We start from the raw sequence: 11,381 nt of genomic DNA, 5'->3' as shown, positions 1-11,381 counted from the left end.
AGAAACAAAAGAGTGTAGGCTCACCGTTGGGGGGTATGAAGGGTAATATTGTGGGGACAAGAGGGAAAATGAGGGGGGTAACTCGTACTCACGAAGGGACTTCACTCTGGCGAACACGTGGAATTCCACTGGTGCCTTGCACTCCTTCAAAATACCAGGGCGTTTTCCTGGAGAGCCTCCTTTCCACCTCGGGGTTTCCTGGGCACCAATACTAGAGCTGGAATGAGCTCGATGTATCGAAAGTCCTCTTTTTATCCGCCAATACTTCCGGGCGAATTTTACTGTATTCACTATTACTACTTTCGGGGCACGTGACGACTCACGGGGCAGCTAATGCACGAGTGACGGTCTTTTCTTTTCCTTCGCGATTCGTGGGGGTTTGTCAGGTGTCGAAGTCCTTCGGGTTTTAATTCGGGAGCAATCGGGGCCAATCAGCACGGGTGAGTGGTGACGATGACCACAATCCAGGGATGTCTCGCAAGGGATTATTGCAGGTGTTGAATATTCGGGGGTCCAGTGTGGGGAATTTCCCGGAGGCGATGGCTTCTCCAATTGATCGGGTGGGGCCGGAACTGATGTCTTCTTTCGGCTGATGTCTTCGTGATGTCCAGGGGCGGGGGTAGAGGGGCGATGAGGGGAAAAGTCTGGGGAAAGGGTATCCAATGGTGGCGGGATTTACATTTTAGGGGGCAGTGTGTAGTGGGAAAAATATGTAGGAAAGTAATAAAAAATAAATGAATATGCCTCGTCACAATCGTTTGCTGCGTTTCCAGAAGAAAATATAGTACAAGTGCATCAAATTTCTCCGTGCAGGAAACTGTAATTGTTACTTCCATGCATATCATTTATTTACCGAAGAAATCGTGAGATATCCTTGACTGAAAGAATTTTTTAGTGAATTACATTTCGCTCCACGGTTACGTTCCGGACAATAAAATTGGCCGAACTTTTCTAGATAATTTTTCCTCAACTTTCCTATGCGTATCAGTTTATACATATTACGATGAGCTCAAAGGTGAACCACCTTCGAATTGAATTATCCTCTTTTTTCCTACTACATTACTGTCATACCAATTTTTATTCATGTATGTCTATCTAGCCAGTTCCCTCCAAGCCAAAAGCTAGTCAACTGTGGGTATTGCATATCAAGTTGAAACCTAACGTGGTGAGTTACAGAACATTTTTATAAACAAACTGTATGGGTTATTTATTTAACCTACGTTCTACATATCATCCTAGGTTTTACCTGCTGTGTACGCCTATTGTAATGGAGCCAAAGGTGGTTTATACAAAGCGATTCTGGCAAGGCTAGTGGAACTAGCACCCGGTTTGAAACACAATCTGCATACAATTGTCACAGATTTTGAAGCAGCCGAGATGAACGCGATCCGCAGTGTCTTCCCTACGGTTCGCTTGAGGTGCTGCTGGTTTCACTACACTCAGGTAATTCACTTCTATGACTATTTTATTATACAAACAGCGTAGACTAAAATTTTTATTTAGATAGAGGGAACTCTGAAATCAAACACGATTTTCGGAATACTTCCCAATGAATTACGTCATAAGAAACTATTTCTCCGAGCCCAGTGCAAACGCATCCCAGGATTAAGCGACCCTTTCTTTGACAAAAGTACCTCGGAAAGAACACGGTCCTCCCGTAAGGTTCCTGTGGTTTTTTTGTTTATTAGTAATCCTGTTGCCATGAATTCAGTTCTACATTTATACGTTGAAAAGCTATGTCTCTGGGGAAGGGCCAACGCACGGAAGTAGAGTATATAGCATTGAAAAGAATGAGCAATAACAGCCATTTGTTATTATGCATTGAAACATTAACTTCAGCGTGTTGGAAACAAAATTCCTTTCTGCTTATTTCTGGTTAGGCATTTTTATTTCTTATCTCCCATATTTTCTCATATGCATCGGTCTTGAGGGACAGCCGTTCAGCCTTTGCGATCGTTCTGCGATAGATTGGCGATGTTTTCCATCACCCCATTGGTCGTGTGCATATGACGAATGCCGATGGTTGTGCTGCAAACTCTACTTCATTTTTGGCAGAAATAACGGGTGTACTTATTAGACATTTTCCTCACATCATAGTTCGTCGAGATTGTAAAGAAATTTCATCATGAAAAAATGGAAATTCTAACAATCAGGATCGTATTTGATGCATATATGAAATATAGAGGGGAAACATATGCATGGAGATCCTCACTTCAAAAACTTAGGATGTTTGAAATCCACTGGCGTCTCCGCTTAATAAAAGTCCAGAAAACTCAAGTAAGACAATCATCGAATTTACAGTTAATTGTCAATGGAGCTTGATTTGGTAGTGAATATTCATATTTTTCTTGGAAATTCAAGTAAGTGAGGCAATTCTTCCATTGCTGCTGCCCAAAAAATTGCGATTCCATTGAATTGATTAGATTTACTAGTATAGCCAAGCCGAGTCAGGGCACCATAAAATGATGATTATACACGGAGAGAGATTTCTGAGAAAAATTCTGGTGCTAGCACTGGAAAGTGGGCGCAAACTGCCAGCACAGGAATTTTTCTAGTACTTCCATTAATTTTTCTTTTATTTCTAATAATTTTATCATTACTTCCATTAATTTTTAAAAGGAATAAAAGAAAGATTATTGGGAGTACTAGAAAAATACCTGTGCTGGTTGTTTGCGCCCACCTTCTAGTTCTAGAACGAGAATTTTTCTCGAAAATACTAGAAGTTTTTTCAGAAATTTCTCTCCGTGTACTAGTGAGGTACGTTGTTGATCGCTCGCTGCACTTGCTTCCGAAAGTAGGTGCGTTAACGATGATGGGTTGAAGTGAGTATGACCCATTGGAACCGGATCAAAAGTTTCCCAATTCGTCTCTTTCGCGCAGGAAATTACTCGTCTATCTCTATAACATCGTGAAAACCTGAACAATCGCTCAATCGATTTCAACCAAGATGTGGACCTTGTGACGCCGAGATCCATCCATCGTATTAAACATACGTCACATCACATCACTTTGAAAATGACACACTGAACCGTTCCGAAAAATGTACTGTTCATGCAGGTATCCCAAAAAAGAATGAATACAAACTTATGAGATTTAATTTTCAGAAACAGTAGATTGTTATTTTTCTTGGGGGAAATTTGATGTATTCTGGAAATATTTCAGGCAGTAGCAAGTTATTGGTACGATTTAAAACTGGAGGACGCTCCTCAGATGATCCTTTTTTTCACATGGGCCTTGGCCTTGGCACCCCCCGAAAAATTTCAGGAAGGTCTTGGGATAATTTACAGCCGGATCCTGCTTCATTCCGAGAAATTCCCCAATCTACTGAAGTTTCACGCTTACCTTCAGCGTCAATGGTTACCTAAAGCAGTTCTGGTGTGTGTCTTTGAAGAAGATGATCGAACCAACAATTCAGCAGAAGCGTTCAATCGCCATCTGACTGATGAACTTGGAGGCCGTAAGCCAACTCTTTGAACTCTTTTCTGTAGGTATCGAATATTTGACCATCTCTAAATCATAGAGTGTGAATTGAAAACAGATTGTCATTACCAGTCAATTTCAAGCAATACATCGATCAGACTGATGCAAAGTTGACTCGTATTCAACACAATATTAAAAGTACCAAGACGTATACTACGCAGAAGCAACGAGAAGATAACGAGAGAATCAGAGAATGCCAAAGAAAATTATCTAATGGAGAGTGTGTATCAGTATAACTATAAGTAAGCGTGGACGTCTCCATAACAAGTACTCACTGTGTTGCATTTAAGCAGATATTCATGTTTTTATGTGAAATAAACAAGTATCTGAATCATATTTATAAAACATATTAATAAAACAAATGCTTCCGAATTGGGAATTTTTTATGCAGACACCCACAACGAATCTTCACTTATTGTTTCGTTATTACAATCAATTGATTTCTGTAATTTCCAGATTGGATATGGAGCAATTCTTTTTCGACATAATTACTGAGGAAAGACAGCAAGAAATATTGACAGAAATGGAATCCTTAATAGGTAATCAATTTTCGTTTAATTTCTTCCAGTAACAAATAACGATATCAGGGAGAGAACCGTACTGACTCCCCATTTATGTACAGCAATTGTTCCAGTGGAACCACATGAGTTGGCTAGTAACGAGATGTTGCTCTATGCAGAGAATTTCAAACCAGGTACCTACAGATTTAACTCATACACCAGACGGGAGTTTGATGTTTGATATTTTCGTCGAGACTACCTTTTTTCGCAAACATCTATAGTGAATTCGTCTATAGTATTTTTAATGTTGTAGAAAATTACCTACACAATTATTTATGTAATTATTTTGTATTTAATGAACATTATTCGAAGGTTTTCTAAAAATTTCTCCCGAAAATAGGCCAATTATGAGCACAAACATTGAGGAAAAAATTAAAATTTCCCTTTACGATAATGCCAAAATGGAAAACTTAGGAAAATTTCGGTCATCTTTTGCCAATCCCTCAATACTATAAAAAATCCGCATTCCCTTTCGAGAGAGGGGGGTTTGGAAGTTGACAAATGTGTCATCGAATTTCTCATTATACGCTAGGTTTATCCGCAATAATATCCCAAGAGCGTCAAGATGATCGAGTATTCTCCGATATTTTCTTTGCAAACAAACAATAGTGACAAGTTTTGCAGATTGTCTATTTTTACTTAGCAACGTATTCGTTTATTTTTACTTAGTCGATGTTTTACCAAATTTTACCAATTTAAAACCATGTAGGTTGTCCTGCGGTACTTCAAATGCGGCCTTTCCATTAGTCGAAATTTCTATGGGGAAAATCATTAGTAATAATACCCCAGAAGCCGAAAAATAATCGGATATTTCACGACAACTATGTTACATACAACCGAATATGTTAAGTTTCGCATATTGAAAAGTCCCGGCTGCTTGCGCCAGGGATTTTTCCTGCGAAACTTGGATTCTTGTTTTAAGGCAGGAAAGTTGGAGGGAAACACCCGAACCATTTTGTTGCTCGGGGGGTGTTTGGGGCATCATTTTTTCCCGCGACATTGTAACGAAAAGAATCGTTTGCGGTTGTATGGGTATGCTTGCGGTTGTATGGTTGCGCCATGATAGTGGGAAATGTCCGGAATAATACCCTATAGGTCCCGCCCATCAGCAACAATTATAGTAATTGGTATTCTGAAAGAAAAAAAATTATCTATAAATTTTTTACGTAAATGTGGACCAGCGAATAGGGCAAGAGAGTATCAGCTTACTGATGAAAAATTTCAGAGCCTATAGAAGCAGGTTTCTCGATGCTGTCCTGCCCAAGAGTCCGACCCCCACAGACAGATGAAATCAAGAAAGCACCTCCTACCTATGTTGTTCAACATATCAAAGGGCGAGATGTGAATAAAGCTGTTCAGAGTCTAGCAAATGATAGGCTGGAGCAATATGTGTCATTGGGTAAAGTATCGTTTGTTCCTTAGATGCCAAAACTATCACTTTACTGCAGAGACTTTGATATTACCACAGAGCCAAAAAGTTCCTGGTTTCCAGTGACAATCTCGGGAATTCAGTACTTTAGTACTGAAATCCGGTCCCAAGAAGTTCTGAATTGCAGTGAATTTTCATTGGATTTCATTGAATTTTGACTGATTTCAAGAGAATTTTTTCTAAAAATGAGAGAAAACTGTTTTAGTTCTGCGTAATTTTAACTGAAATCCAGTACCTATGATACTTACTCAAGGCACTTTGGTTCTGGAATCGTTGGGTACTGAAATTAAGAAGGGGTTAATAAAATAAGAACCTTGATGTTCTTCAATTGTCACCCGTGCCTCCTCTGATTATCACTTTCAATTATGGGGTGACATTACAACCTAGGTCAACCCCCCTCCGTCACAGATTGATGCAAATTGCAGAACTTTCTCCCTTCCTCAGTCGCGTGACGTAATACGTAAATGCCCTCAACAGTTCTTATGTTGATAACCCAGGGTTCTTGATTCCTGTACCCAGCGGTTTAAGTACCACCGTTCTGGAATTAAGAACTTTTCTCACTGGAACTCTAAGTTTTTTTTTACATAATTTCAGTAATTTTTTCACTGGAACTAAGTAACTTATTTCTGGATCTCAGTGTCTGCCCTCGAAACTCACGAATTTCTGGCTTTCAGTAGAGTGGTTATGGAAACTTGAAACTGTTTTTCTCTGTGACTACAACTATTATCTTTGATGTAGTTCCAGAAACAGAAGAATATGGCACTGAGAAAAGTAGTCGTGGTACGAGAGCGGGAAGAGGATGTGAAAGAAGGGGAAAGGGTTCCAGGGGATGCCATGTGCCTCTCAAGAAGAATGTGCCCAGTATTAACGGTGCTGAAGGGAATGGGACAAGCTTCAAAGTCACACGGCGAAGAGGTTCGAGAAAACGCCGTGTGCCGCCCACGCCGACGGTCACAAGTAATAGTGGTACTGAGAAGAATGCCACCATCACAAAGTTCCCACTGAAGAGTCACCTAATTGCGATAGGTAATTTCTACCAGATATTTCCCATAGAATTATTTTACCGCTGACAGTCAACCTCACAAAAGTTCAAACACCCTACACGACATTAAAGGCGTCGATAAATGCAACATTGTGGTATTTTGTGAGATGGAATTGGATAAATGTAATTCAAGAGGCTGGTCATTCCTCATCCTGATCGCTCAGTGATTTCCAGAATGGGTTGCTTTTTTGTGATTTATTGAATGATTTCTGTGATTAATCAATCAGAATAGAAATCATGGTTGCTCGTGATTCTTATCATTTTTAGTGAACTGCACTGATTACCCGATTTCAAAAAATAATCGAGGAATCATAATTTCTGGCAGCGTCGAGCGTCTGTCGAGAATGGCAGTTTATTACATGACGTTGTAATTAACGTGTAATTGACGTAATGAATGTTAAAAATGTGAAAAATGTCACTTTTCATCCCAAACCGTGAAGCTTCGCGAAGGTCATACCTTGCGAGGATCACACCTCGCGAGGATCATACGTCGTAAGGATTATACCTACCAACGGTTATATCTCGCGAGAGTCAAACATGATCAGAGTCATACCTTGCGAGAATCATGCCTAGCGAAAGTCATACGCCGCAAGGGTTATCCCTCGCAAGGGTCCAACGTCTCGAGAATCATCTGCGCTGTCGAAAGGTTAATCTCATTATTTATCGCACCTCCTTGAATTTTCGGCGTTGTCATCTCCTGTCCCAACGTTAATTTGTGTAACATTTTATCAAATCACAGAACTTATTCAATTATCTTCGGTCGCTTTTTTCAAGGCCTCAAATGATAACGTGAAAAATGGAATAAAGCTCAATAGATCATGAAATTAACCTCCGCACAATAGGGATGACTTTTGTGACCGAGAACCGCGTTCTAACCGAATGAAGTGAGCTTGGATTTCGCGGTTTATCGGTCCTAGTGATATAAAATAGTATTTCAATTCAACATTTATCAATGATTTCTAATAACCTTATATTCTTATGATTCATACCGATTTCGGATCCTTCCAAGAAGTCATTAGACATCACTGCCAACAATGGAAATCGCTTGATTTCCAATGATTTCTCCTGATTTCCGACTGAATGATCCAATGATTTCCTGAGTGACCAGCCCCTCGGTGTAATTCCGGTTGTTTAAACAAAAACGAAAGAACACGGAGAAGATCATATCTGTGAAATGCACTGCAGAAAAAATCGTAAAATGATGGAAGAACAGTTTTTCAATCCCCCAATCCTTGAAAAAATTGACATTAACTTTTGAGAGGATGAAGATCAGCTATTAAGTGTTTTGAAATGCAATACCTTATATTCATAAAACCAATTAAAAACTAGTGAACTAAGGGTGGTCACAGAGTTGGGAGAATTATTGTTATTATTGTCACCGTAGAGTCAAAAGTGTGTAAAATCTATGCGTATGCACACCTTTCACGCCTCTTTGGCTTTCTAACGACGATATGATTATTTGTCGATGTTGAGAAGGTCAAACACTGCATACAGCACAAAGTTCCCCTCAACTCCAGGAGACCGTTCTTGATGAGGACAACTCATTAGCCAAAAGAGCGAAAATGGAAGAGGGTAGCCACGAAGACCAAAGAGTAGGTTAGTAGTACATTCTTTATCGCATAATTAATAATACGATGAGTGAATAAGCTTTAAACTTGCTTTCATTTTGATAATACTCACCTTAGAACCTCTCCAGATCTTTTAGATGTAGAGCTCCCTCTTGACGATGAAGGGATAGTTGATCTGCAAGTCTTAGACTGGGATCTACTGGCAGGTGCCGAAGGTAATTGTCTCCCCCCCCTTTTAAAAAAATTCTCGAAGTTATGTACGGAACTTGAGAATAACTGCTTTAAGAAAAAAAACATATTTCCTATTCCAGATTCGTTGAATGTAGAAGAGTAAGAAGTATGATAGAGGCGTACAATGTACAGGGATCGAAAATAAAAAAAATTCGATGATACTTTTTTCTGAAGTTCCATTCAAATAACTATCGAATCGCTGAGACGATTTTGCTCATAATCTGATCAGGTTCAAGGCGCATCGATGGGTATAGGAGCAACTTTGATTCTCGTCGTTTATTTAATAGAAATCGTATCACAAAATTTGTTCACAGAAATACACACACACATGCATACACCCGCGCGCATGTTCCTGGAAACGTTAGAGGAAGATCCTAGAGGTCTTGAAACGTGGAGATATGGTGAAATTTCCACTTCCGATTTTCGGGGTCATTACAATAACTTTCCTATATTCGGGAAGTTGATAAATCAGCTTATATCTACCAGAAACTACACTGTACAGCAAATTTGTTACCTGAATACGTTAGAATTAATACTTATCACGGAAAATCTCTAATACCAATAATTTCCAATGCACATTGAAATTCATGGACAGTGTCTTAATGCTTATCATAAGCGAGTATAGTGCGAAAGGGAAGAAGGTAGTTTGATGCCGACACCTACTTGCATTTATATATCGAACGCTCTATTCCTTACTTATATATTGAAAAATGACAACCAATCTGAAAATTACACCCGATAAAAAGATCATACGGATGATTTTACCAATGATTGCTTCGGTTTTGAACCTTAAGAGAGAATTTTAATTCCATGAAGGCTTCTTTATCGTTTCCTTAAAACCGAAAAGACCCTAAAAAATTACCTTTTCTTTTTAGAATTTTATTAAGTACAGAAAAGATTTTGTTTTCATTTTTGAGTTTTCCACGAAATTTTAGGGATAACAATTTTCTGTGGCCCTCCACAAGGTACTTTAGACGGAAATTTTCCGTTCTTCAGACTAAGCGTAATTTAAATTAGCTGACACCATCGAACGGTCGTTTTATGCTCAGAGGATGTTCATCTATAATTTCCAATGAGTATCTACTCAAAAAACCCTGCAGTGATTGTTCATCATATGAGGATTTTCTCCCTCGATCATCTACCCAGATTACAGTACGATGTGTGTTCGATGTTTTGGTGACCTAACTCGAATCCACGGCGATAAACTTGAGTACTTTCAGGAGTTATTTCGAAGTAGTGAATGCTGAGATTTAAAGACAAATTTCTTTGGATGATATAGCAGTATTCTTCATAGGGCCACCGATTGGAGACTAGTATCATATTTGTTCGACTTTTGAGCGCTGTTTAATAATGAATTACTACCATGAATACCGTACAATAACCTATGAACTTCTAGCAATCTTTTCCAATAAAAACCAAGCTCATGAATCAGTTGTTGTACCCGGCGTGGGGGTACTCCTAATTATAGGTTGGTCCTAGGCTTCAAGGAATAAATCCTAATAATAGTAGATAGGCGAATAAATTTGAATTCATTAACCAATTATGATAAATCTGTCATCTAACTGAATACAATAAGTTGCAGCCTTCGTAAGCGTCGGAGTGCAACCCAGATGCATTCTATGTATACCCAAATAGCGGCTTATGACATACATTATTCGTTTGTGTTTCGTAACTTGGTCAGTATAATCCAACCATGCTGGTCAGTGTCGAACTGAAAAAACTCATTGTCAATAAATTCAAACATAACGCAATAAGCCAAATCAGGGCGATAAACCCGTAGAAGAATAATTCACTGATTTAGCGAGATTCTGCCTTCCACAATCATCCTCAGTTTAGTACGATAATTGTTGTTTGGCGAGAGCTTATGATTGACCTGCTGCACAATTTTACCATAATTTGATGACGTTTCACGTTGAGCAACAGCCCCAAGTCTATATAACCTTCCACAATCTCGTCTCGTATCATCTCGTAAGCGCCCTACTCCTGAAGGACCAATATGATGATTATTCGATATTAAATTCTAGAGTGTTGTCTTGAGTCCTATGATGAACTTTTACAAAGTTCGGCAATCTTTCTCAACGACTGGACACTGCAAGTATAATGCAAAAACTCTTCGATGCAATGGTGGTGAACAATCGCTTAGAGTCCAGTATGATGAATGAGCGATGTTTTGATTGAGTTATATAATTATTATGTCTAGGAATTCTTTGATGTTTCGCCGATCTTTTAGCCATCTTTTCAAGTCAGTGATTATTTCGAGCCGAGCGCGACAATTTTTCGAGATTTTGGCGGTGGTTCGCTAAAGCATTGTTTGTTATCCACTGTCAAAATGTTACAATGTTTCAATAATTTTCTTCGATACTATCCTTTGTCCAAATTTTTTCGAATTCATACACTTAATTGAACCCCATTCAGTCATTCTGCGAGATTAGGGCATCGCTTTACGATAACTGATTGCTCCGAATTAAATACTATAATTATTACATGTTCCTCTGATGTTGAAGTAATTGCTGCGTTCCCAGGCCGAACATTGTTCGACTTTTCAGCGATAGCTTTTTTATTCACGGTTGTATATAATAATGCCCTTCGAAATGACGATAGTAATCTCTTCCAAAGATTGATCAGTCTGAGTCGTGCTTGAGATTGGTCTAATTTTTTATCAATGGAGCATGATAAAATACTGCCTTGGCCTCATGGAAGAATGTTACGGGTGTTCAGGCGTTTAACCAAAATGCAATTGCTCACAGAAAAGGATGACGATTCTTCGACAGTATAGCGATATTGTTCCATGAAATACTGCGCGAAAACTATTGCGATGAAACTTGATTGTTTGATGATATGGTGAGGTTTTCTGTTCGATAATTGCCGAAATTTCAATGCGATAGTTATTGAAATTCTGTGCGATCATTCGGCGAGGTTTATGCGATGTTCTTCAAGGAGTAACGGTTCAAATAAAAACAGGGATATTTATTCGATGATATAGTGATGTTTTATGCCTGATAATTGTGGAGAGTTTAGTACGATAATTATTGTTAGATCTGTCTACGATCATTTTACGAGGTTTCTGCGAT

The 11,381-nt window shown here is 38.9% G+C and overlaps 1 protein-coding gene across 1 annotated transcript; it reads left to right on the top strand.

Annotated features, from left to right (window-relative positions):
* Nucleotides 1-685: 685 nt before the first annotated feature.
* Nucleotides 686-8,471, top strand: LOC107046772. Its single transcript, XM_029126707.1, is given in 12 exon segments — nt 686-1,015; nt 1,100-1,165; nt 1,240-1,443; nt 3,163-3,484; nt 3,553-3,700; nt 3,937-4,019; nt 4,103-4,174; nt 5,266-5,439; nt 6,208-6,495; nt 7,985-8,107; nt 8,208-8,294; nt 8,391-8,471. Coding segments are annotated over 12 exon segments (1,602 nt in total). The 5' UTR covers nt 686-1,003; the 3' UTR covers nt 8,414-8,471.
* The last annotated feature ends 2,910 nt before the right edge of the window (nt 8,472-11,381 follow it).

This window comes from Diachasma alloeum, unplaced genomic scaffold, assembly GCF_001412515.2.
Source record: "Diachasma alloeum isolate Michigan unplaced genomic scaffold, Dall2.0 Dall_scaffold_01958, whole genome shotgun sequence".
Classification (NCBI taxonomy): Eukaryota; Metazoa; Arthropoda; class Insecta; order Hymenoptera; family Braconidae; genus Diachasma; species Diachasma alloeum.
Note: the sequence above shows the minus strand (reverse complement) of the source record. Positions and strands in the feature narration are given on the sequence as shown.